Raw genomic sequence first — 21,369 nt, forward strand, 5'->3', positions numbered from 1 at the left:
ATTCCCCTAAATGACCACAACCGCCTAAGCTGGGCCGATCTGACACCAGGAGCCAGGAGCTTCCTCCGGGTCTCCCTTGCAGGTGCAGGGGCCCAAGCACTTGGGCCATCTTCTGCTGCTCTCAGGCCATAGCAGAGAGCTGGATAAGGAGTGGTGCAGCTAGGATAGGAACCAGCGCCCATATGGGACGCCTGCACTGCAGGCAGAGGCTTAGCCTATTGCACCACAACACCAACCCGGTAAGTTTGAAAATCTTTTTTTTTTTTTTTTTTTTTTTTTTTTTTTTTTTTTTTACAGGCAGAGTGGATAGTGAGAGAGAGAGACAGAGAGAAAGGTCTTCCTTTGCCATTGGTTCACCCTCCAATGGCCGCCGCGGCCGGCGCGCTGCGGCCGGCACACCGCGCTGATCCGATGGCAGGAGCCAGGAGCCAGGTGCTTTTCCTGGTCTCCCATGGGGTGCAGGGCCCAAGCACTTGGGCCATCCTCCACTGCACTCCCTGGCCACAGCAGAGAGCTGGCCTGGAAAAGGGGCAACCGGGACAGAATCTGGCGCCCCGACCGGGACTAGAACCCGTGTGCCGGTGCCGCTAGGCGGAGGATTAGCCTAGTGAGCTGCGGCGCCGGCCAAGTTTGAAAATCTTAACACACTAAACCCAAAGGCAAAATTTCTTTGGTCAGGTAGAAGACTTAATCTGCCAACTGCTAACACACTTTTTTCACATGATAGATTAGGCAGCCATGGTGTTCGGTCTTGAATCATAGGGGTGAGTCAGAATTTTGAGCAGGAAAGTAGCAGCATAAGGTAAGATGTGAGTTACAGTCTGCGCAAGAGAAAACAAAAGTGATGAGGGTCTGAACCAAGGGCAGCACTGGAGCTGTTGAGGAGTGATAGGAACTGGAGTTGATGGTTTGAGTGTTCAATGCTGAGGCCCAGAACCCATGTGTTTTTGTTTGTTGTTTGCCTCTGGCTTGAGGACAATGTGTCTGAGAGAGAGAGGACATGGAAGAGGGAGCTGGAGGAAGGAGTGGAGAGAGTGAAGTCAGTCCTGGAGTGTTAGTGGACTCTGAGACTCCTACACTGGTTTCCAGATAATTCAGGTAGAGAGGTGGAGGAGAGAATGTTCATTCTCCCTGAGTGTTGGGGAAGGTGGCAGAGTGCTTAGAGCTGGGGTTGGGTGATGGTGGGGAGCAATTTGCTTAAGCGTAAGGTTGGAGGAAACCCTTTGTGTTCGGGAAATCCCGAGTACCTTGTTTTTCTGAGTTTGAGTTTCAAGGGAAATGAGGTAGGAGAGATGGACAAGAAGCAGATGGTGAAGACTTGATGTGCTGTGTGGAGCTGAAGAATCGGAACTTCCAGAGCTCCCGGGTGCTGTTGGAGGATCCTGCTTCAAAACTGTATTCCCTACTGCAGCTTAGATATCTTCACCTGAATATTCCACAGATATCCCAGAAGCAGGAATTCTAGCGCAGAACCTGCTAGCATCAATCCTCTACTTGGGGTCTTTTCATGTCTACCCAGTCATTTCTGTTAGAGCATCACTGCACTCAGCCATGTGAACTAGAAAGCTCAGTCATCTTCAGCTCCTCTCGACTTATTACTTCTAGCTGGTGCTGGTCAATATATTAAATGTCCCCTCCTTTTATTGCTCTTGCCCTCACTATCTCTCAGAGGACTGTCTGCTGTCATACAAGTCTCCATTTCCTCTTTGGAGCTGACAGTTAATCTAACTTTTTCTGAAATACCAAGGCAGTGCTATAGTAACAGTGGAAGTGAGGTGAAGGTGACAGAGGTGAAACACTTTCAGCTGAACGACCATGATCTCAGTAAAAGGAGATCTGTTTATCTGCTTTTGGTGAAATAGGTCAAAGTGTGAAGAGGCTGGGCCTGATGCAAGATGGGATCAGACCAAGCGTTGTGAGACAGAGGAGTGATACATGAGTTTCTGTCTTTTGGGGGCCTGGCACTTGCAAGCAGTTGGATTTGCTAACTTCCTATCACTTCTGATGTTATTAGCTTGCTGGCCTAAGCCATCATCATCTTGTGAGTAGTCTGCTGTCCTAGTGTCAGAACTGGTCTCCCAGCTTTCAACCTTGCCACTGCTTTGCAATGTCGCAGCTGGAACAGTCCTGTAAACACGTGGGCAGATTATGTCAGTCTTCTACTCTACACTTGGGCAGTGTTTCCCACTCAGAATAAATGCGTAACTGCAAATTGGCTCACTCGGCTCATATGAGCCAGTCCCCTCTACCTCACTGACCTCTCCTGCCTCTCTCCCTCCTACACTGGCCACACTGCCCTCCTGCCCAATTACCCCACCTACTTGGCATGTTCCTCTAGAGCCTTTGCTCTACTCTTCCCTGGGCCTAAGACCGTGTGACTCATCCTTCTCCTCTTTCAGGTCTTTGCTTACATGTCACCATCTCACTGAGGTCGTTGCTGGCCACCTTATTCAAATTAGCAACTTCTGCCTCTCTGCTATGCCCTATTTCCCCCGATCCTACATATCATTTTGTACCGTATATTTCACTCCTTTTGTTTATGCCTTGTGCTCCTTAAGTTAGTCTCATGGAAGGTAGAAAATGACATCTATTCTGTTTGCTGCTGCCTTACTGTTGTCTAGAGTGATGCCTGCTTGGGGGCAGAGTAATGATCAATGAAAACTTGCTGAAAATGAATAAATGACTACACTCTGTACCCAGTCATGATGTCATGTTTATCTCTAATACTTTTTCATGTAAGCAAAACCTTGAATCAAAGCCCTTTGCAAGAGCAGAGGGTCTGATTTTTTTGTTCACGAAAGTTAGTCCCATTAGTCTTGCCTAATAAAGCAGAGGATTAAAATAGATGTGGCTTAAGTGGGAGGTGGGCAGATTGAAGATCGCAGTTGAAAATTTCAAGCTGCCTCCTAATTTGTGTCTGATGTTGTCTCCCTTCATTGTATAGTATTGGGGAAATATCTGGCTTTTAACCTGCGGATAAGAGCTGTAATAAAAATGAGAACTACACTCTGTAGCACAGAGCAGCTACTTTTTCAAGGGCTCATATTCACTGATATAAGATGTATTGTTGCTCAAAAGTATAATTTCTGTTTTGCTACTGGCGATTGTATAATTCAGCTTAGCTATTGGAGCTTAGAGTCCGGCTAGGCACTTTTCTTTTATATTTGCTCAGCCTTACCTTCAAGTTGCTGTGGCAACGAGATCTGTGCTCTGCGAAAGCTCAGAATATCCATGGCCTCCATGCAGTGTCCTGCTTTAAGTTCAGGAGCAGCTAGATATGCTCAAGCAATACACAGAAGCATCGAGTGTGAACTTAACGGCCTATGGCAAGCCATGTGTGGAGTAGAATTTGAGCACTTGAGTATTTTTAAAATTTGCAGTGTCACTGTTGGTATTTGGGATGACACAATCCTTCATTGTACAAAACTGTACTTATCTGCACTGGGACACCCAATAGAGCATCCACCAGATGCCTCCAGCTAAAAACCACATACACCACACTGAAATAGCCATGGTCTGGACATGGAAAAGAATACATGCATGGCACAGACATGTACCTTCTAGTAACTGGACAAAATAAGTTAGGGAGCAGTTATGGAAGGGTCATTATGGTTAGGAATACGTGATGTGCTTTTGGAATTAAAGTATGTAATTTTTCATACTTAGTTTTCAAAAAATATGATGTCCTATGTTTGACAAGTTAATATTTTTATTTTCCAGTTAAAGCTCATTATGCAAAGTTCTTATGTGAATTTAAGTTGGAGTAAATTTGATCAAAAATATTAATTTGACATAAAGTGGTGGATACTAACAAACTCCAAAATATAGGGAAATGATATTTATCAGTATGCTCTCATGTAAATGTCAGATACAGAATATTTACACTTTAAGTAAGATATAAGCCTTTATCATGAAATCAGTTCTATGCCATTTTCTCCTTGCTGTAAGGTTGTTTTGCTCTACATCTTTCCTGCACTAAATACATCAATATGTGATTTAATTATTTATTAAGTGTCTTTAATGAAATACTAATTTATGCACATGTTGAACATTCAAGCTGTATGAAAGCATGTGCAGTGATAATGTAGTAAGTCCCTCTTCCAAGAGGTTGCTACTATGAATAGTTTCCTGTGGGTCCTTCCCATGCATATTTCAGTTTATGCATGAAGATATCCTCAGTTAGAAAAAATACACATGAATGGAAGCATATCATATGTATTTCTTTACCTGAGGTTTTGCTTAACACATGATGTTTCACATTGTTGACATTCAGCAAATATTTGTTGAGTGATTGAATAAACAATGTTTCACTAGCAGTGTTAACATTCAGCTCCAGCAGCAAGAGCATGTAAATGCTAGTTTCTTCTTTTAGCAGATAATTGATTTATTTAACAGTATATTGTTATATGCATGTGCCCATTGGCTATGACCCCTATGGAAATGTACATAGATTGTTTTCTAGTCTCTTCTGTTATAGATAAAGCTTTACTGATTATATTTGGCTGTTTGGAGGCACTTGCATTTCCATATCAATTTTAGGATAAGCCTGTCAAATTTTGCAAAAAGCTGTTTGGGATTTTTATCCCCAGAAACCTTCTATTTAAGGTATACAAACTTCATGCATTTCATAAATACAACTTAACATAGGGATAGTGATTCTTCCCAGTGTACCTGCCCTCCCACCCCTACTCCCACCGTTCTGCCTCCTCCCTCTCCTATTCCCATTCTTATTTTTTTACTAAAATCTATTTTCAATTAACTTTATACACAGAAGATTATATATAAAGAGTTCAACAAGTAGTATGAAAACAAAAAACTGTTCCTCAACAGTTTTTTGATTTCTCTTTTGATTTCTTTTGTAACCCACTGTTCATTCAGGAGCATGTTGTTCAGTCTCCATGTGTTTGCATATGTTCTAAAGATTCTTGAGTTGTTGATTTTTAGCTTCACTCCATTGTGGTCAGAAAAGATGTATGGTATGATTTCGATTTTTTTTAATTTGCTGAGACTTGCCTTATGGCCTAGCATATGGTCTATCCTAGAGAAAGTTCTAGGCACTGGTGAGAAGAATGTGTGTTCTGCAACTGAGCTGTAGGATGAAAAGTTCGGTAGATATCCATTAGGTTTATTTGGACTACAGTGTCAATTTACTGTTGTTCCCTTGCTGATTTTCTGTGTGGCTGATCTGTCCATTGCTGAAAGTAAGGTATTGAAGTCCCCCATTACTATTGTATGGGGGTCTATGTCTCTCTTTAGATCTGTTAGTATTTCTTTTAAATAGTCAGGTGCCCTGTAATTAGGTGCATAAACATTTATTATAGTCACATTTTCCTGTTGAATTGATCCCTTAATCATTACATAGTACCCTTCCTTGTCTCTTTTAAGAGTTTTTGTGTTATAGTCTATTTTGTCTGATATTAGGATGGCTACTCTGGCTCCTTTTTGGCTTCTGTTAGCCTGGAATATCTTTCCATCTTTTCACTTTCAGTCTGCATGCATCTTTGTTGGTGAGCTGCATTTCTTATAGACAGCAAATAACTGGGTTTTGTTTTTTAATCCATTCAGCCAAGTTTGTAACTGGAGAGTTGAGGCTAATATCATTCAAGCTGATTATTGATAAGGAACGACTTGGCCTTGCAGTTTATCCATATAGATTCCTTTTGTTTACTTTGGATTTCCTTTATATTTTTACTGAGAGATTTTCTGCCTTTACCTTCTTTCATCATGATGACCATATTTCTGTCTTCCTGCGTACAGCAGCACATCCTTAAGCATCTTTTGTCAGGCTGGACAAGTGTTGAAAAATTCTTAAAAATTTCCATTTGTTATGGGAGGTCTTTGTTTCACCTTCATTCATAAATGAGAGCTTTGCAGGGTACAGTATTCTGGGTTGACAGTTATTTCTCTTAAGACTTGGAATACTCTCAGCATTCTCTCCTAGCCTGTAGGGTTTCTGAGAAATCTGCTCTGAGTGTAGTTGGAGGTCCTCTGAAAGTAATCTGACACATTTTAGAATCTTTTCTTTATGTTTTAATATGGAGAGTTTGACTACAATTTGTCATGGTACCTATCTTTTTCTGGTCCTGTCTATTAGGAGTTCTATGTGCTTCATGTACTTGGACGTCCCTTTCTTTCTCCAAATTAAGAAAGTTTTCTGTAATTATTTCACTAAAAAGGCCTTCTAATCTGTTCTCTGTTTTCATACCTTCCAGAACTCCTAAGACCCCTATGTTGGGTTGTTTAATAGTATCCCATAAATATCCAACACTGTTTTTAGTTTTCTAATTTCTTTTTTTCTGGTCTGACTGTAAAACTTCCTGAGACTTGTCTTCTAATTCAGATATTCTTTCTTCTGCCTCAGTGAGTCTGTTGTTAAGGATTTCTACCACATTTTTTATTTGTTCTATTGAATTCTTCCTTTCCAATATTTAATTTTGATTTCTCTTTAAAAATCTCAATTTCATGAGAAAAGTTTTCTTTGATGTCATATATGGATTTCTTCAGTTTATGGATTTGCTTCTACGTAATCCCATGATCAATTTTTAAAATTCTGTTTCTGGCATTTCTTTAATCTCTTCATTTTCAAATTCTAGTATGAAATGTTGTCGTGTTCCTTTGGGGACGTCATGTTGCCTTCCTTATTATTTTTTGAATTGCTGCATTTATTTTTAGGCATTTGTGGAGATACTTGTTGGTTTATTTATTTTTTTTTTTCCCCCTGTGATGGCTTTTATCTTTGACTATGCCTCTGTGGATTAGCGGAGTTTCTGCTCTTTCAGTGAATACCCTGAAGCATGTGCTGGGTGTTGCCAGGAAGCTCTGTTCATTTGGAAGGCAGAGTGACAGATAGAGAGGCACACAGAGAGAGATAGACAGAGATCTTCCATCTGCTGGTTTACTTCCCAAAAGGCCACAAATGTGGGGCCTGGGCCAAGCTGTAGCCAGACCCACGAATTCCATCCAGGTCTCCCATGTGGGTGGCAGGGGCCTAGCTACTTGACTATCTTCCACTGCTTTTGCAGGTTCATTAGCAGGAAGCTATATTGGAAGTGGAGTAGCCAGGCCTGGAACCAGTACTCCCATATGGGATGCCTGTGTCACAAGTGCTAGCTTAACCCACTGCAACACAACCCAGTCCCCTATTTTAATTTTTTAGAACAAATGGTAAAGAGCTGTATTTGTACCATATATTCAAATAAGACTGTACATCTGCATCCATGTACTTTTTCAGTGTAATTGGAGTTTGGCCAACCAATATGAAATTCAGTAAGCCCAACATTTACTGAATACTTAATTGCTGCCAGAAACATGATTGCAGTGATGAACGAGAAACTGTTCCAGGCTTCCTGAGTGCTCACAGCCTGGCTCAGAAGCCTTGGTGAAGGGATGTGTTCATTGATTGTATTAAACATGTTTAAAAAGTTTCAAAGTATTGACACATTTGCCTGATTTTTCTGATTCTTGAAAGTTGAGGAAGAATGAGTGGTTCAGGCTAAGGAGAAGGCAGAAGTGAAGGCCAGAAGAGGGAAGAGCTTGGCAAGTTTAGCGAAAGTCAAAAGGTTTATATGTGCAGAGTTTACCTCTCTGGTGGAACTGGTGGGAAATAGAGTTAGGATGACATATTTACAGTGACTTGAAAGCCAGGGTCAAGATACTGGTTTTTGTCTTTTTGACTCTGAAAGGCATCAACATTTTTGAGAGATGAGATTTTATTTTTGTATTTTCATTTTATTTGAAAGGCAGAGAGAGAGAGAGAGAGAGAGAGAGAGAGAGATGAAAAGAGATCTTTCATATGCTGGTTTACACTCCAAATGCCTACAATAGCTATGGCTGGTCCAGGCTGAAGCCAGGAGTCTGGAATGCAATCATGGTCTCCTCGATAAAGTGGCTAGGACCCAAGTACTTGAGCCATCATCTGCCATCTTCCAGGGTGTTCATCAACAGGAAGCTGGATTGGAAGTGGAGCTGGGACTAAAACCAGGTGCTCTTATAGGATGCAGGTGTCCCAAGGGGCATCTTAACTGCTGCATCGAATGCTAACCCTGAACTTCTGATTTTTATGAGGATTTTCCTGATGTCTAAGTGTTGCTTCAAATTTTAAAAACATTAGGCAGGTATAACAAAGCACAGTTGATGTAGGACACAAACTATCCCCCATATTAGATATTTATTCTAAACATTTTAGAATGCCCAAAACACATAAGTAATTTAGGTATAATTCTACTAGAACAAAATTGTTGTCCTCTAGGGAAGGGACAAATTCAATACCTTTTCTGAATTGCCATTTGAGATCTACAAGTATGATCCCTTCCCTTTAGTTTGGTTGCTATAATGTAGCAGTGCAGAAAGGAGGAAGATACTGTTTATGAGCTGTGGGTGTGGAGGCAGAGGTGGGTGACAGCTGACTTTTGTATGGGTAGATTTAGAACTTGTAACCCTAAAAAGTACATCTGTATTGCCAAAATTGGAAGACTTTAGAGAGTTTTAAGAATTTTAGGGCGCTGAAGATCTGTAGAGAAATCAGTTCTGTTATTTGAAAGGTGTTACTTCCATTTTCAAAAACAACTTATTTCTAGACTTGTTTCCAGGAAAACTGTAAAACAAGATTTGGCAAAAAAAAGCTTATTTTGTATCCACTTTTTATGTCAAAAAGTAACAGCCAAAATGTTATTTCAGGATGCCTATTTATTTATTTATTTATTTAGAAATAGGACATTGAATACAGTATAATCCAGTGAGGTCTGGTTAGCTCTGTGCATTTTAAAAAATATATCTTATTTGAAAAGCAGAGTTACAGAGAGAGGGAGAGACAGAGAGAAAGGTTTTCCATCTGCTGGTTCACTCCCCAAATGGCCACCACAGCCAGAACTAGGCTGATCCAAAGCCAGGAGCCAGGAGCTTCTTCTGGGTCTCCCATGTGGGTGTAGGGGTCCAAGCACCAGGGCCATCTTCTACTGCTTTCCCAGGCCATGTGCAGAGAGCTGTATTGGAAGAGGAGCAGCCCGGACTAAACCGGCGCCAATATGGGATGCCAGCACCTCTGGCGGAGGCTTAGACTACTTACTATGCCACAAAGCAGACCCCAGCTCTGTGCATCTTATTGTTGAAATGAACAACTTATTTTGAGGCAAAGTAATGACTTGAATTTATATTTACATATATGTGCTGAATTGTCAGAGGGTAATGTGAATTAAAAGAGCATGTAGTTTCTTCTGGTTTGGTGGGGAAGTTGAGTCTTAAAATCAGTGTTGATTAGTTCAAATAAGTAAGACCATGCTACATCTAGTACCACTATATTGTAGAAACTTATTAGCAATTATTATCAAATATGCTACTTTTTTTCCCCCTGTCAAGGCCTGGGTTTCACCTCCCCACATCGAAGCAGTGGAAGGTGAGCTGAGACCCCTGGTGGCTCTAGGCTCAGAATCTCACCCATAGCCATGGCCAAAGCTGGGGTGATTTTCAACCCATGAAATCAAATGTGCTAGTTTTACCTTTATATTTTTTCCTCTGTCAGCTAGGATGTTGAGGAAAATGTTGTAAAATAAACTAAAAAGGAAGTTCTGTATGTAAATATCTTGTTCAATTATCCTTCATAAAGTACCACATCAGATTCTGTACACAAGTCAGCAATAAGTAAAAATTTATGACAGTGCCTTTGGAAAATTGGAATCCTTTTTTCATTGTTATTAGGTAGTGACAATTTTACCAGCCTACTTGTGCACACTTCCTGATTCATCATCTTCATGTAATAGTTCTGAAGGCAGGTTGCAGCCTCAAGTCAAATTGCCATTTATGTAGAGAAAGGTTATTGTAGGTTGCTGTATTATCATGCTTTGGCAAAAAGATAAAAAAGAAAATGGTCAACAGGAAGTGGAAAGAAATATGACTGGTGTGGAAATTTGCAAATTGTTATGAGTTGTCTTTAAAAGTGAATTGCTTGGTCTTTCTGTGCTTCAATTTCAATTTTCTGTCCATAAAATAGGAGTAAAACTAAAATTTACCCAAGGAACTGCTGTGAGGAAAGACTTTAGGATGCTGTGGCAAGTGGAACATATTGAATCTTCTATGTTATTTCCTTGCTTTTTCCTAAGCATTTGTTTTTATTTATGGTTATTTGTTTCTTTTTCCACTTTACATCATATCATATGCACTTCTTGTACAACTTCCAGATGATAAACAGCCTTTTCCTAAATCATTGACCACATCTCTAATTATTTCCATAAGATAAATTTCTAGATACCCAAGACCAACTGATGGCAGCTTATTCAGTTTTCAGGAATACTTTAGGAGCAAATGATAAGAGTCTGGAGTTTTAATCTTGGAACCAGTTTCTGGTGGGGAACTATCCCAAAACTCCATGGTGTGACTGCTAAACTTAGCGGAGTTAAGAAGATAGAGAGAAGTATGCAAGGTGGTTATTGGAGAGGGCTTCAGAGCCTGTTAGCATACTTTCCAATCTTGATTCTGTAACTTTGACAATATTTAACAAATAATAATTAAGAAGAAACCTTATTAAGAGTCAGAGAGACAGAGACACAGAGCAAGTGCACTTTGATCTGTTGGTTCACCCCCCAAATGCCCATTGTCCTGGGGGCAGGGGGTAGGGTGAAGTTGGGAGCTGGGAACACAGTCTGGGTCTTACACATGGGTGACAGGGACCCATCCGTTTGAGCTATCACTTGCTGTCTCCCAGGGTACATATTAGCATGAAGCTGGAGTGGAGCACTAGAACATGGCTGTGGGTGGTCCAACTGACATCTTAATTAGATGCTAAATGCCCTCCTTGACCTTCACAATGTTTTGAAGTCCTGTGAGCCTTTCCTGTTTGATGGGGATAAACATAGTATCTATTTCAGTGTGAAGGCTGGATTGTGAACACTAGATAGTTCATTTTGAAGACTTCACTAGGTTGCGAAGATTAAATGTTTATCTAATTCTGGTACATGATCACCACTTTATGAAAGTTAACTATTTGTTAATTATGTTAAACTCTTAAAGTTTGTTTTTATAGTTAAATGTGATAATAGTAGTTTGTTTGTTTTTTTTTTTTTTTTTTTTTTTTTTTTTTTTTTTTTTTTTTTAAGACTTTGAGAGAGAGAGTTACAGACAGAGTGAGGAAGAGACAGAGAGACCTTCATCTGCTGGTTCACTCGCCAAATGGCCACAATGGCTGGAGCTGGGCCAATCCAGAGCCAGGAGCTTCTTCTGGGTCTCCCATGTGGGTGTAGGGGCCCAAGCATTTAGGCCATCTTCTACTGCTTTCCCAGGCCATAGCAGAGAGCTGAATAGGAAGAGGAATAGCTGGGACTAGAACCGGTGCCCATAGTGGATGCCAGCACCACAGGTAGAGGCTTAGCCCACTATGACACTGCACCAGCTCTGGTAGTGGTGTTTACAAGTATTGCGGGCATATGCTATAAAATATAAAATAGGGCAATATCAATATTTTTAGTTTAGAATGGGATGATTTTCCCTTTTTTAAGTTTATTTATTTATTTGAAGTACAGAATGACAAAGAGAGAGAACTTCAGTCAGCTGATTCACTCTCCAAATGCCACAACAACCAGAGCTGAGCCAGGCTGAACCAGGAGCCCAGAATCAACCAGGGTCTTCCACATGGGTGATAGGGACATAACAACAATACTTGAGTCATCACCTGCTACTTCCAGGGTGCATATTAGCAGGAAGCTGGATCAGAAGTGGAAGCAGGACTTGACCCCAGGTATCCAGTAAGGGATGTGGAGTGGGTATCCCACCAGGCAGTTTAGCCCCCTGCACTACAATGCCCACACTCCCTTATTTTAAATATTTTACCTATTCTAAGTTCATTGGCCAGGAGAAAATATAAGAAGAGGTCTTTGATTTAGTAAGCTTTAAAAAGAATTTTAAAATAATTTTCTTAAGTGATTCAAAGATGAATTGTGATTTTATTTAAATTATTGCTGTTAAAAGACAAAGATGCTTTATGTGAATTTTTAAAGTTAAAGTTAGGGCTGGGCATTTGGCACAGTGATAAAGATGCTGTGTTGGGTGCCTGTATCCCACATCAGAGTTCCTGGGTTTGAACCCTGGCTCCGCTTCCAATTCCAGCTTCCTGCTGATGCGTACATGTGGAGGCAGCATGTGATGCTCTAGCACTGGAGTTCCTGTCACTCACATGAGAGACCTCAATTGAGTTCCTGGCTTGAACCAGCAGATGGAAAATCTGTGTGTGTTTGTGTGTGTGTGTATGTGTGTGTGTTATCTGTCTCTCAGTCTGTCTCTCTGCCTTTCACATAAATTAACAAAAATTAAGTTAAATTTAAGCAAAACATCTGCAAAGAGTAAAGCTCACATTTTTAGGGTGCTTACTGTGTGCCCTGCATTGCTCTGAGTGCTTTACTTATGATAACTCGTATAATCTTCACAGTATCCTGTGAAGAGGGTTCTTTTATTGTTCCTTTATCTCTTTCTAGATGAAGCAATGGAGACACAGAGAGCTTAAATAACTTGAAGTATTTATTACTAGAAAGAAAATTCTATCTCATACCATGGAATTCTGAAGCCCATTTTTGAAAACCATTTCATTATGTAACATAACATTCAGAAAGACAAAGCATAAATGATTAAATATAATTTTATATGTTTGCAGTTTGTATTAATCCAAAACTTTGATTAATTTTAAAGAATAAGTTTAAAAAAATTCATCTCTATTATGGAAGTACCTGTGAGCAAATGTCAATTCTTTTTTTTTTATTTTTTTTAGTTTTTCAGTTATGGGACAAAGATATTATATCAAAACATTGAAGCTTCCCAGGCTAAATTCTTTCCACCAGTTCAAAAAGTGATGCTACCACCCAATAGTTTTCAAGGAAAAGTTGCATTCATTACCGGGGGAGGTACTGGCCTTGGGAAAGCAATGACGACCTTCCTGTCCAGCCTGGGTGCTCAGTGTGTGATAGCCAGCAGGTAAGTCAGTCTCTTGAGCCACTTGCTGAAAGTCTACAGAAGAAACTGTGCTGTACCATTGAAAACAGGTGCCAGAGGCGTTGATTTACATCTTAATCCTATATGAAATGCTTGTATTCTTTAGATTGTTTAAACAGACCTCCCTGGAAAAAGTTAGTTATAAATGGAGTTGATAGAAGTAGTGACATTATGGAGCTGATGATGTTAACATTTCCCAAATTGAGTGATAGCTTATTGTTTTTTCTGCTCATGAAGATGAGGTTTAAACATACTACATTGAGACTGCTTTGTTTTCAGTAGAAGTGATTCTTTTACTGCATCAATTGATAACTAACTTTGTACTAGGATATTTGATGTACTCCTATTTTCTGTAAGTTGGACAGATTTTTCAGAACATCTATTGTGGTGAATATAGAAAGGGTGTTACCATGTAGAAGGAAGTTCTTATTTAGGCATATCTGACACTCTATGACTGTGTAAGTCTGGAGCTTTCAAGATGTCAGGAAAATCCATCCTTTTCTCTGATTTTGAATGGTGTAAAATTTATGTGGGCCAAATAGTCATCTGAACAATAGTCACTATGTCATTCACAAATGTAAATTGGCCAGAACTTTTGTGTTTTTATATTGTAATGTTTCCAAGAGTTTTGCAGTATTTTCATTTTCCTACTATATAAATTCATGATTTATTTTTGTGTTTCTCTCAAGGATATGACTCTGAATGTGTATAGATTATTTGAAACTTTAAATTTGATCTAAGACCTGCTGACATTATACCATGAATGTGTTTTCTTTGTAAAGCTGGCTTGGGCAAAAGAGCAGATACAATGATTATAATCAAGGAAATAATTTAAAGCTATGAGTAGATAATGCTATAATAACTGGTTTACAAGTGACTAATGAAATAATTAGTATCAGATGTATAAAATTATTTGAATTTAATTTTTAGACATTGAATTTATTAAAACTGATTTGTTGGCCGGTGCCGCGGCTCACTAGGCTAATCCTCCGCCTTGCGGCACCGGCACACCAGGTTCTAGTCCCGGTCGGGGCGCCGGATTCTGTCCCGGTTTCCCCTCTTCCAGGCCAGCTCTCTGCTGTGGCCAGGGAGTGCAGTGGAGGATGGCCCAGGTGCTTGGGCCCTGCACCCCATGGGAGACCAGGAAAAGCACCTGGCTCCTGGCTCCTGCCATCGGATCAGCGTGGTGTGCCGGCCGCAGCGCGCAGGCCGCGGCGGCCATTAGAGGGTGAACCAACGGCAAAGGAAGACCTTTCTCTCTGTCTCTCTCTCTCACTGTCCACTCTGCCTGTCAAAAAAAAAAAAAAAAAAAAAAACTGATTTGTATATTTTTTTAAAGATTTTATTTATTTCAGAGGTAGAATTACAGAGAGAGAGAGAGAGACAGAGAAAAATCTCTTCCATCCGCTGGTTCACTCCCCAAATGGCCACAAGGCCAGAGCTGGGCTGATCTGAAACCAGAACCTTCATCTAGGCCACCCACACAGATGCGGGGGCCCAAGTACTTGGACCTTCCACTGTTTTCCCATGCCATTAGCAAAGAGCTGGATCGAAGAGAAGCAGTGTGGACACAAATTGGAGCCCATATGAGATGCCCATACCACACACAGGTGGAGGCTTGGCCTAGTAAGCCACAGCACCAGCCCCCAATTTGTGTATTGATTCAACTTTTATGCTTTCTCATAAATTCTTTTCTTTAAGCTGTAGATTCTCTGAGTTCTTTAATTTAGGGAACTAAAAAGAAAATAAAATATGAAGTCATTTTAGAACTCATGTAAAATACCTTGTACTTATTTCCAGGAATGTTGATGTTTTGAAAGCTACTGCAGAACAAATTTCTTCTCAGACTGGAAATAAGGTACATTAAAAATCAGTCATTTAATGTGGATTTAACAATTATTATATTTAAATATTTCACACATATTTCTGCCTTAGGAAGTCTGAAAAATATAGGATGCTTTTTCTGCTTTATTTTCAGGTTCATGCCGTTCAGTGTGATGTGAGGGATCCTAACATGGTTCAGAACGCAGTGTCAGAACTGATCAAAGTAGCAGGGCATCCCAATGTAAGTACAATTGTGATGAGGCCAAAGTGTGAGGTGTTTGATGTGGATAACACCCATCAAGATGCACAAAGGATGTAAAATATTGATGTGAGCGAGTGTTGTGCTGAGAAACACCTGTTTTCTGTCTCTGGGAAAATGCCAACTCCATTTAAAGCAGGCAGCAGTTTAGGTGGACTGCACTACTTCCTTTTAGGAATATTTAAAGGGTGCATTTATAATTATAGAACAAACTGGATTTCACTTTATTTAATAAGATTGTGAAATAACAAGAGCAGTTATCCAAGAGCACAATATCTAATTTAAATGATGTATGCTCTGATTTTCCTAATAATTTTGATTCTCTCTCTTATAATACAAACAAGTAAAATATAAGAAATTCTGAATTTCTCTTTATAATACCTGAGATATGCATGGATATTTTGCTGTTGTTTGGTTCATTCTTTGGAGAGAAGTCATTTCTTCCATTAGCTTCAAAGAAAGCACTTTTTAATGTTAAAGATATTTTGAGATTGACCAGTAATATTGAATCTGCCATGGAGCTACTCAGAATATTTTTTGATAGTGAAGGTCACTAAGCAAGAGTTTTATTGGATCAGTGAAACTAAAATAACACTGGATGTTAAAATGCATTTCTTGAGATTCCTTAAAATATATTCACATGGTAAATGTGATCAATCTGTATTTGTTTTCTTAATAATAGAGTCTATTCTAACTTAAAGACAGGGGTCAGGATTTTGAAATTTGGTAAATAACAAGAGACTGTCACAGATTCAGATAACAAAGCTGAATGAAATTTTATTGTATTGTTTTGTATTAATAGTTTCAGAAATAAAAGTCCTAGAGGGAGAACATTCTTCCTCATGCCAGTTTCTATAACCTTTGTTATTCACTTGTTAGATCGTGATAAACAATGCAGCAGGAAATTTTATTTCCCCCTCTGAAAGACTGTCTCCTAATGCTTGGAAGACGATAAGTGACATAGTTCTAAATGGCACGGCCTATGTGACGCTAGAAATTGGAAAGCAACTAATTAAAGCACAGAAAGGTATGTTTATTTATTCTTTGCATGTTTATTGAGCTTCTACTGTGAGTTAAGTTCTGTATCAAGCCCTATGAGAGCCTGTACTTGCACAAGTCACAATGTAATGGCAAACAAAGATAATTAAGTTATCACCTCGATTATGATACAAGTTATAACAAATACATGATTGAAGAGCATTGGAAATACATAGGCAGGAATGATTGACTCTCCCTGGGGTTGGTGGTTATATTGAGGGATGTAGTGCTTTCAGCTGAATTGTCTAAGTCCTAAATGTGGAAAAAGAGGAGGGAAAGGAAATGTGAATGTTCATGGGCAGAGGCTTGTTCAAAGGGAAACCCAAAGCATTTAGAGAATGATGAGAAAGTTTATATGGTTAGAGATGGGAAGAGAGAAGGGCAAGAAATGATTTTGGGGAATGGGTTGGATATACTTGGGAAATTTTCCAATACCAAAATAGGATATTTTCTGTTAAATGGGAAGATATTTCCTTTTGGAATTCTATTGAGGATGTCTGATGAAGAATATGACTTGATTGGAAAGGTTAATGGCAACAATGTGGGGAATGAAAAATATAGGAGACCCATTCAAGTGGGTTTGGTACTTCTTTTGGCATGCAGATAGATGGCTTGGTAGGTAAAGTAGGAAGCAATTAGAACATAAGGTCTACAGGCCTTACGTGTTAGATGAGAGTCCTTAGCTGGAATGCATGGTTTGGATGATGATATCAGTGAACACGGATGTCAGAACATTTGAGGGAGAATAGGTTGATGGAGAAGTTATGGGAAGAACTTTTGTTTGTTAGTATTTTTGTTATACTGTGAACAACTTCCTTATAAAAGTTCATGTGTGTATAAACAGTAAGCATGTGTAATATATGCATATGTGGGCATACTTATATGTCTAGACCTAGTGTGCATTTATTCACTTATCAGACTGATGACTTTTTGTGAACCAGGCGCCATGGTACATGCATGAAGCCCAGACGTATACAAGACTGTCTCTGAGTAATTTGAGGTTAGGACTTGAAGAATGAAGGTATTTTTGTCAGAGAGGGTGGAGAGCATTCTGAATAAGGATCAGGAAGAAGAATCCTCATGCTTTTCAGAGACTGTCTTTTGGTGCTAGTGGGGAGGAAAATTGGCCTGGAGCTGTCTGACTCCTACCTCTGTGCCTTAAGAGGTTCAAATTCTGTGCAGCATGGCAAATCTTTGAAGTAGCTTAAGAACAGATTTAGAAAAGCAGAGGATGCTAGAGAGGCACTAGCCTTGTTTCTTTTGGTGCTAACAGCTTCCATCCTTCCTCCATGTGCCATTTAAGTTGAAGTCCCCTCATCACTCATTTCCACTGCAGCAAGGTAGATATGATTTAGATTTAGAGTTTGGGTCAAGCTTGATTTATTTATTTTTTTGGGGGGGAGGGGAGCAGGGAAGGATGGATAAGCTTGGCATGGGACATCAGGGAAAATGGGCTGACTCCTTTCTTGTCCTGTCTATACAAAGAATCTTGATCTCTGTGTCTTTCCCTGGTGTCTGCTCTGTGTGAATTTTGCTTCTCCACACCTATTGCTTATGTCTCTGTATTCTCTTCATTTCTGGTCTGTATTTCTCTCTTCTTCTGTCTCTCTCCTCGCTTGCCTCTCTCTGCCTCATTGTTACTTTTATTACTTCCCTTGCCCATCTCTGGGCCCCTTGATTTCTGTCTTTCTTCTTTTCTCATTATTGTCTTTCATTTTAACATCGACTTTGATCTATTTTTATTCATCAAATTGGATTAAAATTCTATGGCCTTCATTAAAAATATATTAGATAAGAATTTTTGAAATATAGAAGCCAGTTTTTAGTCTTTGAAGATTACTGTCAGTTATTGATGCTATAACCTGACAGCACTTGGAGAACTTGGTCCACTGAGTTGAGGAGAGTTCAATCTAATCTGGTGTTAGATCAAAAGTTAGGAACCTCAAGTGTTAGTGGTCTCTCAAGCGTATCAGTGGGAGTAACCTGAAAGTCACTTCAGGGGGCAGTAATCAATGGTGGTCTGTGAGCATAAATATGTAAGGTGGTCCAGCATCTAGGATGTCAGTCAAGTTAACATCTGGGCAGTCATCTAGGGAATATAAGGGCAAGCTAAAAGGTAACTTGGAGATTAGGGTTTCAACATAAGAATACATTCAGTCCATACCAATAATACTCTTTGCAACCCAAGTACTTTATATTTACAATAGGGAAACAGTCTGAAATCCAAGAAAATTGTAAACCTAAATATAAATAAAGAAAAAGTGGGGGCTGGGGCCGTGGCACAGTAGGTTAATCCTTCGCCTGCAGCATTGGCATCCCATATGGGCGCCGGTTCTAGTCCCGTCTGCCCCTCTTCCAATCCAGCTCTCTGCTATGGCCTGGGAAAGCAGTGGAAGATGGCCCAGTGCTTGGGCCCCTGCAGCAACATGGGAGACCAGGAAGAAGCTCCTGGCTCCTGGCTTTGGATCGGCACAGCACTGGCCATTGTGGCCATTTGGAGAGTGAACCAATGGAAGGAAGACCTTTCTCTCTGTCTCTCCCTCTCTCTCTAACTCTGCCTCTCAAATAAAGAAATAAAATCTTAAAAAAAGAGGGGTTGGTGCATGGCTCACTTGGTTAATCCTCTACCTGCAGTGCTGTCATCCCATATGGGAGCCGGGTTCTAGTCCTGGTTGCTCCTCTTCCAGTCCAGTCTCTGCTGTGGCCGGGGAGGGCAGTGGAGGATGGCCTAAGTGCTTGGGCCCCTGCACCCGCATGGGAGACCAGGAAGAAGCACCTGGCTTCTGGTTTTGGATCGGCACAGTGTGCTGGCCGTTGCAGCCATTTGGGGAGTGAACCAATGGAAGGAAGACCTTTCTCTCTGTCTCTCTCTCTCACTGTCTGTAACTCTACCTGTCAAATAAATTAAAAAAAAAAAGAAAAAGAAAAAGTAAATCAATGTATAAGTTAGCTTTGTTAAATGGAATTTTTTTTTTTAATTTGAAAGGCAGAGTTATAGAGAGAAGGAGGGAAAGACAGATCTTCCATCCACTGGGTCATTCCCCCAAGAGCTGCAATGACTAGTGTTGGGCCAGGTTGAAGCCAGGAGCCAGGAGCTTCTTCCAGGTCTCCCACGTGGGTGCAGGGGTCCAAGCACTTATGCCATTTTCTACTGCTTTCCTAGGCACATAAGCAGGGAGCTGAACTGGAGATGGAGCATCCAGGACTTGAACCAGTGCCCATATGGAATGTCAGCACCACCAGCAGCAGCTTTACCTGTTATGCCACAGCACCAGCCCCACATTATAGCTTTAACAGAGAATTTTTTATTTGCTAAAATGGAGGTAAAACCAAATGGTTTAGTTCTAGTACACTATTTAGGATGTTGCTTCCCAGTCTATGATTTGCCTTTTCATTTCCTTAGCAGTGTTTTTTGATGAGAAGAAAAACTTATAAATTAGATAAATCTGCCAAACTATTTCCCAGATTGTCTGTATTGTATCCCCAACAGCTGTGCATAAATTTCAGTTTCTCTTCCTCCTTGCCAACACTTGCTATTGTTAGGTTTTATATTTTTTATTTATTTATTTTTTACATTTTAACCATTCTGGAGTTCTACAGTGGCTTCTCATGTATGATGCTGGCATATTTTTCCTAATGACTAATGATGCTGAGCTTCTTTTCATGTACTTACTCATCACTTGCATCTATTTTATGATGAAGTAAATTTGTTCAAATCTTTTGTCTATTTTGAAAATTGTTTTTTTTTTTGTATTCTTGCTTTTGAATTGAAAGATTTTTTATTCCACTCTATACATTTTGCACTTATTTTGTTCCTAATCTGTGTCTTATCTTTTCATGTCCTTAGCAGTATTTTCTGAAGAGGAAAAGTTTTTAAGTTTGATACTGTCCAATGTAGGTACTTTTTCGTTCTTTTGTTCCTTCTTTTGTTTTTTAAGAACTGTCTGAGAATTATTGGCCTAACATACCATTCATAAATAGTATCTGCATTTTTTAGAAGTTTCATAGTTTTCAATTTTACCATTTAGTCTGTAATTCATTTTTTTTAAAAAATGTTTTACTGATTCATTTTATTTATTAGAGTGAGAGAGAGAGAGAAAGAAAAGACAGATTTCCAATCTCCTGGGCCTGCCTGAGGCTGGGAGCCATGAATTTCTTTTCTTCTCTCTTTTTAAACAGGTCACTGTGAAATTTATTTGTTGTAGATCAATTGCATATTACATGAATCAGAATCAAACAACAGCAATTTCAAGACTACTGAATAATCCAATAGGTTTGGGAACCTTCTTAAATGGAATTCAGTACAAACCAGAAGAGTGATGGATAACCAGAACTTCTGGAAATGTTTACTCTCAGAAAAATAATTAATGGTGTACTTGGAAAAAGACCTTTTGGAAAGTACATACTTACTTTCCATCTATAGCTTCGTTAATTTACTCTTTCTCATATCGTTAAATCATTGTATCCTATGTGAATCTACTCTCAAAATGTTACTATTGTGTGTTGCTCACTTCATAAGAGCAGGTTATCTGAATATTCATCCCAAGTTGCATTTCTTGATAAAATATAAGATAGTCAAATATGAACTTCAGATAAGAGCAAACAATATTTCAAGGAGTAGGTATCACAGATGTTAATTGAACATACTTCAACAGACTTACTGGTTATTCATTTTTAAAAATTTTTTGTTTATGTAAGGTAAATAAATTTCATATATGGAGATTTAAGAGCATAATGATACTCCCCACCCTAACCTCTCTCCCACCCATGCTCCCAACTGCCTTCCTCCTTCCTGTATTTTTTTTTGAGATATTGATATTACCAAAGATTTGTCTTCTTGCTCAGATAGCCTAGCCTTTTTTCTGCCTCACCAAATCTGTTAAGGCTTGCCACTGTATTTTTTATTTAGCATATTGGATTCTTCATTTGTATTATATTAGTTTGATTTCTCTTCAATATCTATCTCCCAGCAAAATTTTTCATCCATGTTGTGTATGGATTTCTTTAACTCATGAATTTGCTTTTCATTGTTTTTGAGTAATCTTATATCATTCTTCTGAATTCCTTTTCAGGTATTCATCTAGGTTGATTCTGTATCTTAGCTATTGTGAGTTAGTTGAGCTGCTATAAACATGGGGGTACAGATAACTCTTTCAAATACTGATTTCATTTCCTTTGGGTAAATTCCCAGGAGTGGAATGACTGGGTCATCTGGTAGATCTATTTTCAGATTTCTGAGGAATCCCCATGCTGTCTTCCATAATGGTTGTACTAGTTTA

The 21,369-nt window shown here is 39.4% G+C and overlaps 1 protein-coding gene and 1 non-coding gene across 8 annotated transcripts in view; one reads left to right on the forward strand and one right to left on the reverse strand.

Annotated features, from left to right (window-relative positions):
* DECR1 (2,4-dienoyl-CoA reductase 1) overlaps positions 1-21,369 on the forward strand; it is a 51,175-nt gene that overhangs the window by 1,263 nt on the left and 28,543 nt on the right. For 3 of the 7 annotated variants that reach the window (XM_070075850.2, XM_089335505.1, XM_002710572.6), the window contains exons 2-5: positions 12,749-12,951; positions 14,770-14,827; positions 14,948-15,034; positions 15,932-16,079. In XM_070075850.2, coding sequence (XP_069931951.2) covers positions 12,830-12,951; positions 14,770-14,827; positions 14,948-15,034; positions 15,932-16,079 — 415 coding nt within the window. In that variant the 5' untranslated portion in view covers positions 12,749-12,829. Of the gene's footprint in view, positions 1-82; positions 240-12,748; positions 12,952-14,769; positions 14,828-14,947; positions 15,035-15,931; positions 16,080-21,369 lie in introns of all 7 variants that reach the window. The other 4 variants (XM_089335502.1, XM_051844622.3, XM_089335503.1 and 1 more) reach the window with 3 other exon arrangements.
* Positions 9,345-9,471, reverse strand: LOC127490882 (small nucleolar RNA ACA64). Its single transcript, XR_007919271.3, has one exon. It is a non-coding gene; the product is annotated as a small nucleolar RNA ACA64 (small nucleolar RNA).

The sequence above is a fragment of the Oryctolagus cuniculus genome, chromosome 6 (genome assembly GCF_051225735.1).
Source record: "Oryctolagus cuniculus isolate XC-2025 breed Fujian yellow rabbit chromosome 6, ASM5122573v1, whole genome shotgun sequence".
In the NCBI taxonomy this organism is placed as follows: Eukaryota; Metazoa; Chordata; class Mammalia; order Lagomorpha; family Leporidae; genus Oryctolagus; species Oryctolagus cuniculus.